This window comes from Sphaeramia orbicularis, chromosome 24, assembly GCF_902148855.1.
Source record: "Sphaeramia orbicularis chromosome 24, fSphaOr1.1, whole genome shotgun sequence".
In the NCBI taxonomy this organism is placed as follows: Eukaryota; Metazoa; Chordata; class Actinopteri; order Kurtiformes; family Apogonidae; genus Sphaeramia; species Sphaeramia orbicularis.
The window spans coordinates 26,684,842-26,704,894 of NC_043979.1; the positions used below are offsets into that span (position 1 = coordinate 26,684,842).

General features: G+C 36.5%; 1 protein-coding gene across 1 annotated transcript in view; it reads right to left on the minus strand.

The window, feature by feature from the left end:
* gtf3c2 (general transcription factor IIIC, polypeptide 2, beta) overlaps nucleotides 1–16,832 on the minus strand; it is a 34,618-nt gene extending 17,786 nt beyond the window's left edge. The window contains 18 exon segments of the mRNA XM_030128883.1: nucleotides 5,758–5,814; nucleotides 5,817–5,874; nucleotides 6,002–6,112; nucleotides 6,414–6,421; nucleotides 6,685–6,738; nucleotides 6,741–6,819; nucleotides 6,822–6,909; nucleotides 7,163–7,188; nucleotides 7,190–7,258; nucleotides 8,389–8,467; nucleotides 9,903–9,936; nucleotides 11,196–11,432; nucleotides 12,207–12,364; nucleotides 13,657–13,805; nucleotides 13,840–13,970; nucleotides 14,011–14,226; nucleotides 15,327–15,436; nucleotides 16,550–16,832. Coding sequence (XP_029984743.1) covers nucleotides 5,758–5,814; nucleotides 5,817–5,874; nucleotides 6,002–6,112; nucleotides 6,414–6,421; nucleotides 6,685–6,738; nucleotides 6,741–6,819; nucleotides 6,822–6,909; nucleotides 7,163–7,188; nucleotides 7,190–7,258; nucleotides 8,389–8,467; nucleotides 9,903–9,936; nucleotides 11,196–11,432; nucleotides 12,207–12,364; nucleotides 13,657–13,805; nucleotides 13,840–13,970; nucleotides 14,011–14,226; nucleotides 15,327–15,351 — 1,579 coding nt within the window. The 5' untranslated portion in view covers nucleotides 15,352–15,436; nucleotides 16,550–16,832.
* Nucleotides 16,833–20,053: the final 3,221 nt, after the last annotated feature.

Consider the following 20,053-nt stretch of genomic DNA (forward strand, 5'->3'; position numbering starts at 1 on the left):
CAAGGGTTTTAAAAATCAGTTCTGACATAAATGAAAGTGCTGTCTGTATACAAAGTCTGTGTGCATTCTAGCTCCATTATTATCTAAAAACTATTAAAATATACTCATGAGTCCACTATTAACCTGGTGACCGTTCCTTGAATGCTAGAAACACACAGACTGTAATTTGTTTTCACACACACCATACAATAAGCTGTAATATGGTCAGTGGAGTGTGTAATGTATTCTGTTTTCCTGACTGTAAAAGTATGAGAAAATACTGCATTATCAGCTTTTTCCATTTAAGTGGAGGTTAGAGTAACATCATTATTACTATCCCCAAAGGAAAATTGGTTTGCAATGTAGGATGTCTGTACCACAACAATAAAACAACAATTACCACACTACACTGCACTATCCAGCAAAAACAAGAATTCAATACAACAACATGTGGTGTTTTAGTTTTAATTTAACACAAATGTTATTTTTTTCTCTGTAACCAGTGCATCAATGGCAATAAATGAGGTGTTAGCTATAAAACTAGTCACAAAATAATGGGAGTGGGCGCTTCCAGGCTGACAACACCCCAGTTATAAGACACATGAGCTCATTTAATGGTTGTGAAGAATTTACTTTGTCACCAAAAGACATTAAATGTAGATTGTACGTACTGAGCTTTCTCCTTGATGTATATAAACAACAAAACAGAGAGAGATGGGATTGTTTAAAACCAGAAATAGATTAATTTGACATTTACCAACAGCTAATATGATGCTTTTCAACTAGATTTATTGACAATATGAGGAAAAATAGAAGCTTAACAATATAAATTGCTCCCCCGTAGATTTCTTAGGGTTAGTTTTATGTTCATTTCCAGATTCATTCATTAATTAACTTGTTCCAAAACCTGTACAGAAAATGGAGGTGATGGTGGATTTGCTGTAACCCATTTCTGTCTAAAATCAGAGCTAAGCTAGCAGAGCTATAATGTAAACTATCATGAAGATTATAAGGCACAGTGTTACTTTGACTGAATGTCCTATACAGATGTGAAGATGATTGATACTATAAGAGATCTGTGCAGGGTTCCTAGGTTCTGCAAGTTAAATTTCTGGAGTGATATTTGTTTTTTGTTTTTTGTTTTTGTTAAATGGAATTTTAAAACATTTCCCTGTGGTCTACATAAACTGTAAATGCTATGCTTGGTCTGAATTCTTCGGTAGTTAAACTCCACAGGTCCATCTTCAACCCTATTTCTGAGTAATGACACCAGAAGGTCGTTGTGTGCGCTGGCCCTTTAATGCAAATGAGCCACTTTACGCCACCCCCCCCTCTACGTTGTTGACTGTGCTGCTCTGTCCTGTTTAGGCCACTTGAGTTCGTTATACAACCAACACTTGAACATTTAGGTAACCGGCTCGAGTTCTGGACATATTTTTAGTATGGGACTACAACACCGCTGCTGACAAACAATTATTGTGTACTCGTAGAAATGTTCGTCAGAAGTCTTGACCTTATAATGTGCAAATGCTGTAGCGTAACTAGTTATAGACGTAACAATTCAGCTGGAATTAAAACGGGGTGTAGAAATCCACTCGATTTTTTTGCCAAATGAATATAAAGATAGCTTTGCAGCACCTGGGGTTCAAATTCAAACTTTTTTGAACTATTAGGGTCCACATACACAAATAATGTACCAAAGACTGATGAAAGTGGATTTAGCAAAATATGACCCCTTTAAGACTTTTAAGGACTACGTAGAACAGAATTTAATGCCTATTTCACATACTGGCAAAAATTTGTGACTCTTAGAATGTAGGAAAATGTATTTATTTACTTCAACGCCTTGATTTCCATCGTTTTGAGTCATTTCTCACCAGGGTTTGCAAAGTTAGTGATAATTATTACCTCCGCCAAGGAGGTTATGGTTTTTGCCAGGGTTTGTTTGTTTGTTTGTCTGTCTGTTTGTTTGTCTGTCCGTTTAGTGTGCAACATAACTCAAAAGTTATGGACAGATTTGGATGAAATTTTCAGGGTTTGTGGAAATGGGATAAGGAAGAATGATTAAATTTTGGTGGTGGATCGGGGGTGGGGGGGCCCACGGGGGGGACCACTGATCTGTTAGTGTGCAACATAACTCAAAAAGTTATGGACAGATTTGGATGAAATTTTCAGGGTTGTTGTGGAAATGGGATAAGGAAGAAATAATTACATTTTGGTGGTGATCGGGGGTGGGGGGGCCCACCGGGGGGGGCCACTGATCAGCCTTGGGCGGAGGGTCTGCGCTCCTCCAAGTGCTTCTAGTTGGTTCCTAATTTCAATGTAAATTGTCAGGTTGGAATGGGTGGAGCTGAGTAGACTAACATTACTTTCTTTACAGCTTGGACATTTCCCAGACACATTTAACCACAACACAGCGAACACGTTTAAGGCAACATAAACTTAAGACTTACACATCAAATGTAATACTTTTTTAAGACTTTTTAAGGTATTAAATGTAGATTTGTAAATTCAAGACTTTTAAGACATTTTTTAAGACCCCGCGGGAATCCTGTCTGTGGAAACAATGAGCTTTATACTTTATTCAGTCTGTGGATATTAAGCATTATTTGATGGTAGTTTTTGGTAAAACTAAGTGACTTACCTGTTGTTAATAATTTGGAATATCTATACTACACAAGTCAAATTAGAATTCAGTGCAGATTATTTATGTAACGTTACAACACTGACGGATTTTTTTTTCCAATATTTGCATTGAAAAATATCATTATTATGTTTTATCACATTGAACACCCTGACTCCTGTTACACTATAGTACAGACATGCCTACCATTAAGATAAGGCTTAAAGGAATGCGAGAGGGGTTGTTTTAGGTTTCCTGTACTTAAATGTTATGATCTAAACTGGTGTAGTGTTTAATCCAATTAGAAACCACACAGACAAACACACAAACATAACCAGTTTTGCTGCATGATGGTGTGGAAGAATAAACTGGTCATTAATCTATTCATACAGTCTCCTATCAGCACAGCCCCAGAGGCAGCTGACGCAGTGATTCTGAATACTGGACCACAAGCTCCACCATCCATAATGTCAGCATACACTCACACTCCTGCAGAGCGCTGTGTGTGTGTGTGTGTGTGTGTGTGTGTGTGGTGTCAGACCAGATATAACTACTGCTATTGTTAAAGCCACATGAAACCAAAGGCCCTCAGCTCCGATATCATCAATAACTGTTCATTAAATATGGACATCGGGCCAGTACTGTATGTTAATATGATTTATCACAGACTATTTGACTGATCACCTTATTACTTGTTTGGAAATTCAGGCTGATTTAATGCTGCACCAACTATTACTTTTATTGAATAATATACTGATTAGTGTTTTGATTAGTTGATTAATACTTTGGTTGACATACCAATAAATAAGAACTAAAACTCCTATCATTAATCTTTCAACCTTTCAATCACACATTTAAAAATAAAGCTCCGTGATGAGCTTGTATTTTTTTTAATATTCAGACTTTATTCCCTGAAATAAAAACCAGAATCAGTACAAATGATGTCTCTATAATAGCTGCTGTCCAGGGTCAACACAAACAGCCAGAAGCCAGTTTTCAAATACAGCACACGAAAAAATAACAAAATGAACTGGTGGTGCCTGTCATGTAATGTGTGCCAGTTAAGCACAATGTTCTTTCTACAAGTTTAATTTAATAGACTAGCAGCACTGTACCTGTGGTGCCATTGTACGATAGTGCCGCCCCGTGGTGCGACAGTGGCATTGTACCCATATGCCCTCCTGTGCTGCAACATTGATCACACATCGATCGGATACAGAACGTGCATTATAGTAGGATTCAATATTATAATCTGGCTGATTTCAATACTGTTGTTCCATAATAAAAGCTCTATGGTGCAATGAATAGTTCCTACCCAATGAAGGCTTTTACTTTGAAGTTAATAAAGTTTTTGCATTGGTAGACTAGCAGACAGTAGTACATTTCAGATTGGAAACGAGAGTGGACAGTTTGTACGATAATGTCTACTGATGAAACATAGGAATTTAGAAATAATGCAAACCTCCATAAAATTAATACTAATAACATAACCCTCCTTAAAAAATTAATTGTACCTCCTGCATCTGAGGTAAATAAAGGCCCCAGACACTATTTGAGAAAGTATGGTTAAATATGTTTTCACTATTTCATTTAAAAGTGAATTACATCTATTTTAATTTCCCTCTATTTTGCCTGACCCTGGATCTGTTGTCTTCAAATTAAAAACTCCTACTCCTGCCCTTCCGACTCCTTATAATGAAGTTCCAAAATGTAAATAATGAAATCTTGCACACTTTTGATGGAGGCTTCAGGATTTTGGGGGGGGGGGGAAATCACATTTCCAGAATGCTTAGGACGAATGCCAGGATAACTGGGGATAATGTCAGTGAAAGGACAAAGCATATTACTGCCCTCATCAGCTTCCAAAGGAAAACTGTGACTTTAATTCTCACCATTTGCCCAGTCTAACAATCAAGTATATAGAGTTTCCACCATCATCACGGCATTTTATTTGAAACCAACAGCAGTAGCCTCCTCATTGGTGAGCTTACGTCTCTCCATTCAAATGTCTGCATCTTGCATTTCATTTCTACTTCTACTTAATTGAAACCATCACACAATTAACCAAATTTGGATTAAAAATGCTGTGATTACCCAAAAGTAAAAAGCCTGTCTAGCAACCTGATCCTGATGTGCATTAAGAAGAATCCTACAGAGATTATACAATAGAACATATTATTTTTATTATTACTATTTTTTGTGCTTTTGTATCAGGTTAGGGTTAGTCAAAGTCAAATGTTGGTTAAATAACATCTAAGACAAGACTGCACTGCAGAGAAGTGTTATCAGGCATGACACATATTGGAGGCTATGCAAAGGACAACACTGCTCTCTGCTGGAGGACAGGACACATTGTACACAGGTGACTTTCTACTGACCATACAAGAAAGACAGTATTCCCTTTCTTGGGCTTTAAAGTTGTCTCTCTCTCTCTCTGTTGTAGCACACTTTTCAACAACTGTGAAATCTTTATTATTTATTATTTTTAAAACATCTGATGATACTCTCAAACTTAATTTTTTTAGGTTGCCAGTTGTACCCAACATTACAATAGGTAAAATGTTGTTTTGATTGTTTATCTGTGAGAAAAGTGAGCACATTGTTCTGAAAATCATGATAGATAAGGGAAGGTAACATTGGTGTATTATATGGTGGCATTTGAGAAAGTGTATGCCTTCTAAGGTTAATGAGACGTAAACAGTGAAATCTGTGTGAATAAACAATATGAAGGAGAACCAAAGTCCCAGATGTACTTGCAGGTGTTTGCTGGTGGGTTTGATGATCCGTCTGTCAGCCCCAATTACATTCAAAGTCAATTTCCTCAGCTTAGATCGACATAAAAATTCAGACTGGGCTATACATTTTACTTAAGTGCTCACTGGCTCCACTTTGGTTTTATTTTGTAATTGTGTTAGAGTATGTACAATAAATATGTCCTCAAAACCCATTTAAAAAAAATACTTATGTTGATGCAACTTTAAAAAGCAACTTCATAATCCAATAAATATTTTTAATTTGTTAAAATAAAATTTAACACTTGATTTAATTCAGTTTCAGATTGGGTTTATGACTTCTCAAAGGTCAGAGGAAACCTGTAACGGTAATACTAATGAATGACAGTTGTAGTCATTAGTGTTTGATATCCACAGACTTACCAGAGACAGGGCGATTACAGCTGCGGCGCAGGGCGTCAGGGTGGGGCAGGCTGTAATGGTGACCACGCTGGTGGAGCTGGCCAACTGCCAGAGACCCAGTCTGGGCAGGAAAGGAGCCTTCAGAGGGTGGGATGAGTTTATGAATGAAGCCGGATTTACACATTCAATATAAACTCCTAAACAGTATGATTTTTCACAGCTATATTTGTTTTGTAAAGTGTACAATCAGTTTGTCAGTATCAACCTTTTCTGCTACAGCTGGGAATCTCCAGGCTCCTGCAGGACACCACTTGAGCTGCCAGATCAAGCCTTTGTCCTGAGCAAGCCATAAACCAGGAAAGGCTGCGAGTCTGGTCTGCAGAGACAGGGGCAGACGGAACAAAAAAAACAAAACAAATAAGGAAGAATGCATTGTACAGATACAAGACAGTTATTTAGCTATTCTATAAAAGTGTAGCAATCAAATCCCAAAAAACTAAAATGATGGTTTCTTAGATAATGAATAGGTTCCAAAATTAGAGGCCAATCTGACTATTAATCATAAATACTAAATGCAAACACAGGGGACAGGCACACACTCACACACAAAGCAAATACTAGCCGCTTTCGTCACTCAAGAGCCAATTAACAGTTGAATCAATCAGCTGTTCATTGACAGAATAAGCTCTTAATCACTGCTCCTCAGTGACTGTTTAACTCATCTATGCAGAAAAAAGTTTAATATGAATAATATCACTGCTATAAATTGAGGATTTTCTGCTTTTTGTTTCAGTCAAGGTTCTTGATATCTTAGAGCCATTTCAACTTGTCCCCTTTCTAACAATGTTAGGATATAAAGGAAGTATTTACAGTATAATGTAAAAAAGGCCAGCAGTTGTTCACATCACAGCCAGGATATGCAGCCTCCCTCTGTAACTTTTGCCGTACTCGAGTTGCCCACTTCCCACAGCTGTACCAGTCACGGCCCACTGTATGTCTGCTGACGTGGTGCAGGTCGTCCATCCCTCTGTGACAGGCCAGAGCTATGTACTGAGTGGGCCGAGCACCATCAGGTGTGGGGGCAACCACTCCATGGCCCACACAGGCCCACCTGCACACAAGAACATGTCCCAGCGCTCGGGGTGAGCAGGCAAAGCCCCGAACCTGGACAATTACACCAACAGAGATTAAATAAGGAAACACTGGAATTTACTGTATTCCACAAAAGAAAACAACCAAGTGAAGACAAAATACTTGAATTATGTTGGGTTTTTTTTTTACATTAAACAAAACTATTTATTACTGTTTTTCAGATAAATTTGATGGTTTCAGGTAGAATTCCACATTATTTATTTATGATGTAATGTTCAGCTTTTCCTCCTGTGGATGTTTATTTTAATTTATGCTCAGTCTCACCTCGCCGAGTCTTTGCAAGGGCGTCTCCTCTTTTCTTGAGGCCTTCTCTGGACACTCTGAAAGCCGCTGATTCAAGTTCCTGTGGCAGGTATTTCTCTAAATCAATCTGAATAACACATAAGACATGCACATGCTTCAAAAGTTGCTGTCCTCTAACAGATGTAAATAAACCTTGCAATAACCCTGGCACAGGTGTCACAAGACAAACTGTTTTCAGGGTTTGTACACATTTTTAAAGTAAAATTCAAGCACTTCTCAGAGTCATTTTCACATTTTTCTAGCACAGTACAGTATTGCTGGGGTAAAATACATATCTATGAGAATACATATACTCATTAAGGCTGCACAATTCTGGAAAAAAATGTCAACAATTTTTTTTTTTTTACTTAGGATTGAAATCACAATTCTCTAGCACTATTTTTTTCACAAAATGTTTTTGCAATGATGAACTTTTAATAAACAAAAAAAAAACCATTCAAATGGTCATTCAGAGTATCAAACATTGAGATTTCCTTAAAATGACAGCCTAAGTTTGTGCATTAGGCTTGTTATCAGGAGCAGCAGGACTTTTGCTTTGGCAGAGGCATAGTAGTACTTCTATCATTACTCATGATTATTTTTTCACTTTTAATCACAATGATGTACATTGTATTATCCTGTAAACATCTAAAATTATGTTTCATAATAGCAAAAAAAATTTACAAATTAAAGAACACAAAGTTTTACCCAAAAAAAGTTAAGCCACTTGGTGGTCTTCAGGCACACTTGCACCGAGACAAAGATTAAAGATAAAACTTAACTGCAGTCCGACCTGAGAGCACCAGCTAATTTTCTTATTGAAACAAAGCTTTATTTTTCAATAATGTATCACCTCTCTGTAAGTCGCTTTGTCTTGCCATCTAACCTGGCAGAGTTAATAGTAAAAATAAATAAATAAATACATAAATCAGATTAATTATAATTGCAAGCACTTTCAAGCACTTAAACTAAATTCAACGCCTTCTCAGACCTTGAAAACACACGTTTTCAAGGATTTCAAGCACTCGTGCGAAGACTGTGTGTTTTTGCTGACAAGTTACACCACTTGAAATCTAAGAATTCAATGAAGAGCTACAGTGACAGAAATAATCAACTACATCAAGGTTTTTAAATATCATCACCTACCTGCAGCCACTGTAATCAAGTCTGTGACAAAAAAATAGCATGGATGAAAAAGTAAATGTAAAAAAAAAATACCTTTGTGGTACAAGATGCCAGGGCACTGGTAGAGGGGACCCAGTCTGGAAACACCCAGGTGCTGTAGTGCTCCTCCCGACTAGAAACACAAATGTATCACAAAACAAGTAATAAATGTTTAGCTAATTCTTCTGTCAGTGTAATGAGTGAACGTTGTTCTGCACTTAGAGTTCGCAGAAAAAATTATTAGACCATCAAAAATCACCAAAAACAATGGTTATGCAATCAAGTACTAACTCCTGGTGTGTATCATGTGACTAAAAAGACAGAAAAGAAACTGGAAAGCCTAAAAGCCTGTTTTTTTTGGCAGTACAATGCCATAGATAGTGATGTAAGAAGTGAAGTGATTTTGGTTATTATCAAGAAAACCATGGAAAATGGATAGATACCAGCTCTGAAATTAACTCCTATGAGCTGTTTTATTGTTATCATTATATTGTCCAAACATATGCACCTTTAGTTGTACAGGCACTAAAATGAACAAGAAACTGAAGAAAACAAGGGTGGTCTAATAGTTTTTTCCATGACTGTAAGTATCAATGAATTTGGGTAATAGTGTATATCTCATGCTTGTTTTCATATTACATTAAGTACAATTTATATAATAAAACATACTCTTAGCAATGGAAAATTGTAATGCTATTGTGAAAATCCTGTTTATAATACTCTCAGCAGGTTTTATATTGTATTCACTACTGCTTAAAGTGTACTCCATTAGAAAAATTTAATCAGACAAAGCTACCAAAACTATTGTTTAAGTTGTTTTCTTGTAAAAGTGGAATGGGAAAGAGAATTGACATAGAATTGATGATATAGATTGGCTAAACATGTGGAAATTACATCATACAACTACTAGCTCTCGACATGGAGGGAATTTGCCTGTAAAAACCTTATAAGATTTTTTATTACACCCAAGTTTAAAAGTAAACAGTTACAGAGGCATCAGGAATGTTGGAGAGAATGCGGGGAGATGGATGTTGACCATTCTTATGTTTTTTGGAATTGTTCAAAACTTTCGGAATATTGGGAAATGATCTGCAATGTCCTATGTCAAATATTAGGATACACAATTCCAAAGAAACCTGAAATTCTTTATTTATGCAACTTTGGTGATGGCACTATACGTGAATACAATAAATATTTGGTAAAGGTGATGTTGATAGCTGCAAAAAAATGTATAACAAGGAATTGGGGGAAGATGAACGTACCATCAAAAGATCAATGGATAACTATGATCGAGGACATATTTCTAATGGAAAAACTAACACACAGATTGAGACTACAAGAAACACAAATGAACAAAAAGTGGAAAAAATGGACATTATATAAGCAAATAATTGATAAGATTGTGCTACCAGACTTATTTAGGTTGTTGTGTTTTCTTTTTGTTGTCGTTCTTTTAAAACTAATAAAATATAGTTACAAAAAAAAAAGTTGTTTCCTTGCATCCGTTTTCTTGCATCATGAGTTACAGCCAGCCACAAGCAGACAGCAGGAGGAAGTATAGCTCTTACAACTTTTTGTTCGTCACAGTGTAATCACAACAGTCTTCATGCAGGTGCTGGTGAGTCCGTTGGGGTCTAGGGCAGCTGAGTGCATCTGCAGGTGAGACAAACTAGATGGGCTTAAGGCTGATCAGCTGTTTTAACGCTTGAGAAATGTTAAAATTGACTTAAAGTATTTGCACTTTTTAATATAAGTGTGTGACTTATTCGTTTTATCTTCTGGTTGTATTTTAGATACTATTGATCCCATATATTGTGTATCTGTGTTATCAGTTTTGGTATATCTTATCTTCTATATCTATATATTTTTATTAGTTTTATTAAATCTTGTATTTTTACCTATATCCTTGTACAGCACTTGGGCACTTCGCGTGTTGTAATGTGCAATATGAATAAACTTGACCTTAACCTTAAAGGAGTGATATTTAGCTTTTTAAATGGAATTATACATTTTTAAAACATTTCCCTGTGGTTGCTTAAACTGAAAATGCTATGCTTGGGTCTGAATTCTTCATTAATTCAACTCCACAGGTCCATCTTCAACCCTATTTCTGAGTAATGACCCAGAAAGGTCGTTTTGAGCGCTGGCCCTTTAAATGGCAAATGAGCCACTTCACGCCCCACCCCCTCAGGCTGTTGGCCGGGCTGCTCTGTCCCGTTCAACCACTTTGTGTTCATTAATAGAACCAAGAACTGAACATTTAGGTAATTGGCTTGAAGTTTGGACATATTTCAGTTTTTACAACAACCACTGCTGCTGGCAAACAATTATGGCGTACTCAGAGAAATGTTTGTTGGACGGTCTTGACCTTATATGTGCAAATGTTGTGACGAACTGGTTAAAGATGTAACAAATTAAGCAGGAATTAAACGGGTTGTAGAAATTCACTTGATTTTTGCCCAAATGAATATAAAGATAGCTTTCCAGCACCTGGAGGGTTCAAATTCAAAGTTTTTGAACTGTTAGGGTCTAAACACACAAATAAATGTACCAAAGACTAATAAAAGTGGGTTTAGCAAAATATGACCCCTTTAGAGTAAACTTTCACACATATTAATAAATGATTTTTATCATTTACGACACTATGTAATAGCAGAAGAAAAGTAACGTAGGATACAATTCCATGTTAAATTACTCTTGGAAAGCAGTGTTGCCATGTGTTCACATTTTAATATCATTCTGAACAAGTGGATATGTTATTTTGGAGTTTTTTTCATGAAATGTGAAGTAAGTGGGAATCTAACTGATGTATTCTAACTGTGGAATGCCACTGAAATACCATTTGTGTCCCACTTTCTCACCAAACCTCACTTCAAGAGATCAAAGTGAGATAAGAACTCTACTAACACTTCTCAACACGAAAAGCTGCAGGGCTCCTTCCAGCTTTCCCAGTTCCAAGTCCAGGTCTGAATCCTCTAACTCATCTACTTCTTCCACCTCCTCCACATCTTCTTCTTCTTCAGCATCTGGCACAAAGTCTTCATCTGCTTCGGCCTCACTGTTAAATTCAGGATTTTTCCTTTTACGGCCTCGTCGCCCTGTTGAAATAAAGAGCAGAATTATTCAGTGTATGCTGCAATATACATCCACACTTCAGGAATATACTTTAAATAAAATTCTTCTGAGTTTTAAAACATGCACTTCCTTCCCAAAACTTGGATTGCTACCACTGAAAAAACTGTAAGAAATATTTTGGGGGACAAAAGTCCCCTTCAAAAATGTTTTCAGTGTGGTGACATGTTTAGCCACCACTAGATTAAGATGTAGACAGACCATTAACTTGTAAATTAGTAAAAAAAAAAAAAAAAAAAAGTAAATTAGTGCCATGTACATATTAAATAAATGATAAAACAAATGATGACTGTGTGTGAAGATCAGCTTCTGATGTTGTCTTTACAGATAAAAACTATTTAGGTGTGTGACTTGGAAAAAAAAAGAAAAAGAAACAATGTTATTGGTTGCCTACATTATTACACCTGTTAACTTGACACAGAATATGATATGTTGTCATTAACACAGATGGAAAAGTTCAGGTCTTTGAGGGCCTGTTCTGTGAACACTTTTTCAAGTTAGACTCCGTTCTTGCATACTTGGAGGAAGAGAAATTGGACCAAGGATATATCTGTATACCATGACTGTCCTCTGCCTCTGCCCCTCTTTCTTTCTTTGAATTAGGACTGGCTAGTTAATTAATTAGTTGTTACACACATCTGAGCCTTTGTTTTTGTGTTTTACATAACTGAAAAGTGCAAAATAAAATATAAAAAATAATAAATAAATAAGCAGAACTTGACACAGAAAAGCATCCCCACCTGGACCTTTGCTTCCTTTGGGAGTTTTCTTTGCAGAACCTTGATGCGCTTCTGATTCAGTGTTGACGGCTTCACCATTGGTGGCTGGCTGGGAGTCTGGCTCATCACCTGGCTGGTTGAACACTTCTTGAGCTAAAGTGTGGAAGTACCTCAGTGCCCTGGAGAAATGATTTTTTAACATTTTTACACTTTTTTTTTTTAAATGAAAAAGTTGCTCAGTTTGAGTGTTATTAAGATGCTGAGTTTGTGCTGATTAACATTTGGTCTTCAGAACCTTTTCTTTTATCCACTGATTCTTAACACATTACATATTACAGCTTTTATCTGTTGTTACACTTTGAGTCCCACATTCAGTTTTTCAATAGGAAGACCAAGTGATATGTTCCTTTTTTTTTTTTTTTTTTTTTAAACATAATCAAGAAAAAAAACAATTTGGATGTGTTTCAGTGACTATTCATTGACTATTTCAAGCATTTAAAAATCAGCACAGCTTCATATGGATACTTATCCCTGTCATGACTGTCTCTACTCACCAACTGATGCAGACTTCCCCAGGTCAACAGACTAAGAAATAATGTAACTGGAATCTGCAGTGCTCTGATATTATTAGGTATATGGAGCTGAATACTCCACTGTACTGTGATTGCATGTTACATAAGCACTGTTTTGTGGTCAGAAATCCCAGCTACAACATTGGAGCACTTGATTTAACCTTATTTATAACTATTTCTGTGAACCTTTCAAGACCGAGAACTACTGTTGTGACAACTTCCAATTTTTTTTTTCTCTACATCTAATGAGTAATTTTTCATTTAGAAAATGTTACTTGTAATAATATTATCATCAGTATTTATCAGTGCCATTGAAAGTCCAGTATTTTCCTATATTTACTATAATTACATAGATGTTCAAAACAGGGGAAAAAAAGGAAAAAAGGGACTTTTTCAGTGAAACATATCATTAACTCAATATAAAAACAAATGTCTAAAACCACTGTCATTTGTCACACTACATGGGTTTTACTGGTGAATCAGGTGTGCAGAAAATGACGCAGTTCCACGTTAATTACGAGCCTCCTGAATGTCCAAATGGGTATTATCTGATGTCGCTGAAAATCTCTGGATTGCATTTGATACCTGAGTTTAGTAAATGTAAATCCACTACTTCTTGCATGTGTATTTTGGCACCATAGAGGAATGAAAAGTAGTAAGGATGCAGAGTAGAAGAGTATTTTATTTCATTCATTATTCATTTAATTTGTTTTATAAAGGTGACAACAAGCTGAGGAAATTCCAGTCCTTCACAGATGTTGTCATATCTTCTCTATCTGAACTGAAAAATGAACATTTAACAACAAGAAACCTTTTTGATCTGATCCTTGAACTGAGTGAGTAAAGTGACCTTAATGTCAAATCTCACAGTAAATGATATGAGAGATGATGTGACTTACGCTTTAGCAGCACCTCTCTTGGGACGGCCACCTGCTCCTATCTCCTCTTCAGGCTGAATCGGAGCTTTCTGCCGGACTATCTCACATGCTGGGTTTGTAACCAGTTCCACTTGCTGTACAGTTCGCTTCCTCACATACTTCCTCTTTGGCTTGGGGTCCGTTCTCCTGCTGCACCGTCCCAACACCTTCACCTTCTGCTGCTGGAACATCCCCATCTTTGGTGGGAGACTTTTTGGCTGGAGTTCTTTTGGAGGGAGTCTTCCTGCCTCTCACTGTCTTTTTAGGTGTTTTCTTGAGATTTTTTTCAACACAGTCTTGAGGTACTGTGTCTGATGGTTCTGGTTCTCCATCAACTTTCTTCCTGTGGTATTTTAGGTCCTCTACGCTTGGCTGGAGTCTTGATTGAAGTTGGCTCTTCTCCTGAACTCTTTCTACCTCGTTTCTTGTTGGAGTTTTCACTACTTAAACCAAAATCAACTTCATAGTCACTATATTTGGAATTTGCTTTACGTTGCCTTCCTCTTGAACTGAGCGTTAAATCCAAAGACTGCTCTGATGGCTTCTCTTGCCCTGCAGGAGAGTATTAGCATTTGAATTAATCTATATAAATGTTATTAATCCATAAACAGATAAAAACCCACATCTACAATTCTACATACTGCAACTTTACTGTGATTAAAGCAGTTTATCAGGCATATCAGGGACCAATTTTTCACTTCGCAAGTTACTAAAGTCAGGATTGTGTTCAATTTTGTCATCAAATACTTGTCTTTAGCTCAATATAACTATGTTAAATATACTGACATTGCAGCAGCGTATGACGTCCGTCACCAATTTTTCATCAAGTCTGTAAAACCCAAATGATAGCCTACATATCGCAAATCCCTGAGTTTTCCCGCGATTATGCACCTGTATCACTTCCTTCATGGTGAGCCACTTCGAAGTTGACTCTATCACAAGCAGTCCGTTTGTTTACATACCAAATCAATATGTCACTTGGGCCTTTTTGGAAATTGTGTTGCGAAGTGCATTGTGGGAATGGGAATTCCACGCAGCCGCAGTATGGCCACAGCAGCAACAAACACGGAAACAGCTTCATTGTTTCCTGCTGCTGCATGGAATTCTGAAAAGGCCAGAGTGATGGTTTGGTTTTGGTTTGGTGTAAACAAACGGACTGCTTGTGATGTCAACCTCAAAGTTGTTCACCGTGAGTGAAGTGATTCAGGCTATCACTTGGGTTTTACAGATTTGATGAAAAATTGGTGACGTATGTAATACGCTGCTTTAACATTATCATAATAATTAACAAATGAAACAGTATTAATTCACAAACCAATCAATGGTGTAATTACTGGCCAGTAGTTCTGGATATGAATTAAATACAAATCTCTATTGTGTAAATATATGAGCACTTTATGATATATGTTTATATGTCTTTTAGATGTCTTGTGTCTATGTGCAATAACGTGCTCTCTCTGCCTTTTGAAATGGCACTCAAGGATAAATAAAGCTGAATTGAATGTTATTAATATAAAGGGACTCTGTATTTATGGACACCTAACTTACTACCAACTAGTGACTCCAGGTGCTTTTGGACCTTATATTACATACATTCTATGTAAAAGCTCATCTAAATCAACAGAGATCTAATAATAGTTGTTGAAATAAACCTTGTTCAGAGTCGGTGGCATCCATAGGCTCTGAGGTTCTTGAGTGGCAGTCGTTTTATCAGATGGCTCCTCATGTGTGGAGCAAGTATACCCTCACTCCGCCTGTTCACCTATTCACACAAAACCAAAAGACAAAAAAATCTAAAGAGAATGATTTTCTTGGGCTGAATACCAAGCTTTAACACTTTAATGTCACAGACCCAGTAGCTTAGATATTATGAAGTGTTGAAAAATGCTGAGTATCATGGGAAAATGTTTAAAATTCCAGTATCTCTGTATCTTTATAATCACTGTCAGTGCATGCAACATGTACCAATGGATTTATACATTTTTATTTGTGATATAATGCTAACATGCAACTTCAGGTTGTGGTAAATAGGTCACTTTTCATATTAAAAAACTGCATTGACTAGTGAAAAATATTCAGAAATAAATGTGCAGATTTGTTACCACTAACCACTCTACTTTTAGTTCAGTGCGAATGGATAATTGTGCACGGACCCTAATTTTAATATCAAAGTTCAACAAAGTAATGTTAATTAAATACAAATATTACAATGTAAAACATGCTGCTACATTCGGCTGTGTCCCTGACCCTGTCTCCTTTCACAACCACTACCTGCAGGTCCTCCTTCACCAGTTTTCACCACTGACAGAAACAAAGTATTTCATCGACTAATCGGTTGATCGTTTCAGCTAGTCTGGATTTTTCGGAGCTACTGACAGTAGAAGAGGTGAACCAATTTGAGGAAGTATTTTGGGATTAATCCTAAATCACACGGGTGAAGTTTACAGAAAATGGTTAAAGGAAGCTGTGAACTTTTGACCGGATGGTACAGACACATGGCAAACCACACCTGATGTAATAATAAGTCAGTTTTATATGACTCATCCGTATTGTTAACGGTACACGGCTATTAGATAAACCATAACACAAAAGTTCTTAAAACTAAGATTCATTCATTAATTCGGCACAGTTCGCAAACATTAAACGTCCAATTTCGCAAGTTAATACACTGTTAAACTCCTGTAACTTCATTTGTTTTCCCAGCGACTTACATCTTGCTCAGCCATGCTATTATGCTAACAGTGCACAGCTAAAGCTAGCAAGCTAAAGTGGCTTAAGAGCTTACACTGTCCTGAAGTATCCGTTATAAACTATTAAAATCAACCTGTGTCTCACATGGTTTAACAAACTAGTGCTGTTATTTTTATAAACTCACCCTGCGTGAGACATTGGCTTCTTCCCCGGTGGCGAAGGCTGAAGCGCCTTGTACCGATTCCGGTTTGCTAGGATCAGGTCACTCGAGATCGAATCCCATACTATACGAACCTGGAGAAATCCACCATACCTGCGCGGACTCCCCTGGTATACAAGCCGAAACTTTATTCTTTCGCAGCCAGCAGTAAATAAACACCACCTGCGTTGTTTGTAGTGATTCAATAAAATGAAACTTCAATTCTTCCTTACATCAGACCGCCATGATACTGTACGAGCATGGTGGTCTACACCGTCCCCTGTGGGTCCAAAGTGGGACTGCACTGGTTATGAGCAGCAGGACTTGAGTGCTCCTGCTGCTGCTGGACTCAGGTTATGACCTGGGTGTCAGGCTATTTCTGGGAACAGGGGTGCCTCCAAAACAGAAAGAAAAACAACAACAACAAAAAAAAAAAACTTTTGGGCCCCACCACTTCAATGTCACAAACCATGCAAACCCTAAAAATATGCAACTATGCAGGCATGGTTCAATGCTCTGCTTACAATAGATTTTACGATTTTGTCCAAGATTGATGTGAAAGGTGCAAGCCATTTTTTTATATTTAAATGACATAAAAAATGATATCAGCATTAGATTTTTTTTCCATTGATATACAAATACAAATAAAATATAGTTTTACTTTTTGGATGGAAATATACTTAGTAGCATCAGCTAAGACAGTATTTTTCAACCTTGGGGTTGGGACCCCACGTGGGGTCGCCTGGAATTCAAATGGGGTCGCCTGAAATTTCTAGTAATTGATTAAAAAAAATTACTAATAAAAAATTTATGGTGAGTTGACAGAGGCAATTGCAATAGATAAAAGACATGAAAAACTGAAGCTGAAACTGAAGCACTGTGGTACTGTTTATCTGTCAAATGTTCATTGTGGTCAGTTTCAGATGCTGCAGCTCTTTCATAATTCATAGTTTGAGTTCTTGTTTGTTCAGTATTAGTTGTCAGCCTTGTAAATCCAAGCTGGACTGACTGTACATATTGTGACCAAGGAAAATAAAATTCTCACTTTGTGCAGTAATCTACACCTGGCTTTTCTGCCTTCGTCCATAATAATATACATTATATAGCCTAAATGTCGTCTAAAATTAATATTTATTTTCAACATAGTATACCAAGCAAACTATTAAATTATCAAAAACAAATTAATTTTAGCAAAAAAAAAAAGTCTCTGTTTTGAATGGGTCGCCAGAAATTTGTGATGTTAAAATGTAATAGTTTTGCTATACTATGTTGCAAATAAACATTAATTTTAGACAACATTTAGGCTATATGATGTGTATCATCATGGACAGAGGAAGAACAGCCAAGTTGAGTTCACTCACAAAGTTAGAATTTTATTTTCCTTGGTCAGGATATGTACAGTCAGTCCAGCTTGTATTTACAAGGCTGACAATTAATGCTGAACAAACAATAACTGAAACTATTAATTATGAAAGAGCTGCAGCATCTGAAACCGACCACAATGAACATTTGAAAGATAAACAGTACCACAGTGCTTCAGTTTCAGAGTTTGTCATGTCTTTTATGTATTGTGATTGTCTCTCTCAACTCACCATATATTTTTTATTAGTAAGTTTTAATTTTTATTATTATTATTTTTTTAATCAATTACGAGAAATTTCAGGCAGCCCCATTTGAATTCCAGGCGACCCCACGTGGGGTCCCGACCCCAAGGTTGAAAAATATTGATTTAAAGACTCATTGAGAGTAAAATGTCTTTTATAAGAGCCTACTGGTTATGATATGCAACAGCACAATTAACCAGGTTACAGACAAGATAGCTAACAAACATAAATATACACACACATCATACAAAAATAACAGTGTGACAGCGAAAGGACTATGTAGAATATATAAAGTAATAATGACTGAAGCGGGCTGTTGGTAAGAATAAATAAATTGACTGCACAAGTCCTGATTGTTTACATAACCAAAACAATGAGTGGAAAATGGGTGATGAAGAGAGGGAATATAGTAATAAATAAACTCAACAAAGTGGGGGATGGTGTGTGTGTGTGTGTGTGTGTGTCGTTTCTTACACAGTATGCCTGTTTTATTGTTTGTTTGTTCATTAATATTAGACCTGTTATGTGTTTTAATAAAGTTTGATATAGTTGCAGTTGTGCATTTTGAATTTTAAAGTCATACCCAAAGAGAATTTAAGGTTATCTGTCTCATTCAAACTTTTCACAGTATTTTTTTTATAAGATTACATCATTTTGGACTATGATTACATATACTTTTATAAAAATGTGGAAAGCTCGAGCAGATAATGAGCAATAAGGCACCAAAAATCTTAAAAAACAAAACCTGCCAATGAATACCAACAACAGTGAAGTCATTTAGTTCCCACTGATGCGCTCTACATTGATTTTACTTCAGTTTGATTTACGTTGTGCCCAGAATGGCTTCACTGATTCATCTAAACCTTATAATGGTGAGAGGAAACCAGTATGTGGCTGGGTTTTGTTTGTGCTTTAAACTCAGGTCTGGGGAACCTGCTTTGGGAAACTTTTATCATGAAACACTTCATTTTCAGCATTGTAATTTATTTTTATTCATTACTTTTGGTGAAAATGTATTTCTTTTTTTAAGAAAAAAAACAGACATCAGCAGACAAGTAAAAATATAGTGTGAGGCAATAAATATTAGACTATCTTCTAATCCCACACACATACTGTATCGGCAAGATTTACTCTTGTGTTTTCTTTTATATATTTGGTTTTCTTTTGTATTATTATTTTCTTATTATTTCTTGTCATAACACCACTGGTACTGTGACATAGCAGCACGTAACTCCTAAAAAAAGCACTCAATACACAGATTTTTTTTACTGTAATTTGGCTGAGATAATGCCATTATACATCATAATGCCATTTATAGTCACTCTGACATGATGTTCCTCAAAATGAAGAATGTAAACACATAAGAGACCCAGTTTCTTTATGGTACATGGAGTGCATAGCATACATTTGACTTGTTGGAATTTCCATCCAGGTACCTTCATGATAAAAAACTCAAAGTGCACTTACAGACTATCTCATGTTTAGTTTACACACACACACACACACACACACACACACACACACACACACACACACACACACACACACACACACACACACACACACACACACACACACAATTATTTATAGACAAGGAGTGAAAATCACCATAAGATAAACTTTAGATTCTTGTCAGAACACTGCTATTAAATATCAGCACATAACTCTAAAAGAAAAGTTGTAATGCAATCAATACAGATCAGGCCCAAGGTTATGGAATTTCAATCAGAAATCTCCCTTCAGAAAGGGAATGTGAGATTTCCTGGGTTAATGTGAAAATCTGCTTTAATGTCTTACTTTCTTGCATTATGTCAGGTGAAGCCAGTAGCAGAAATGTTAGGCAAAGGATCAGAAAATTAAAGTTGTACCTGTAATTTGACTTTTC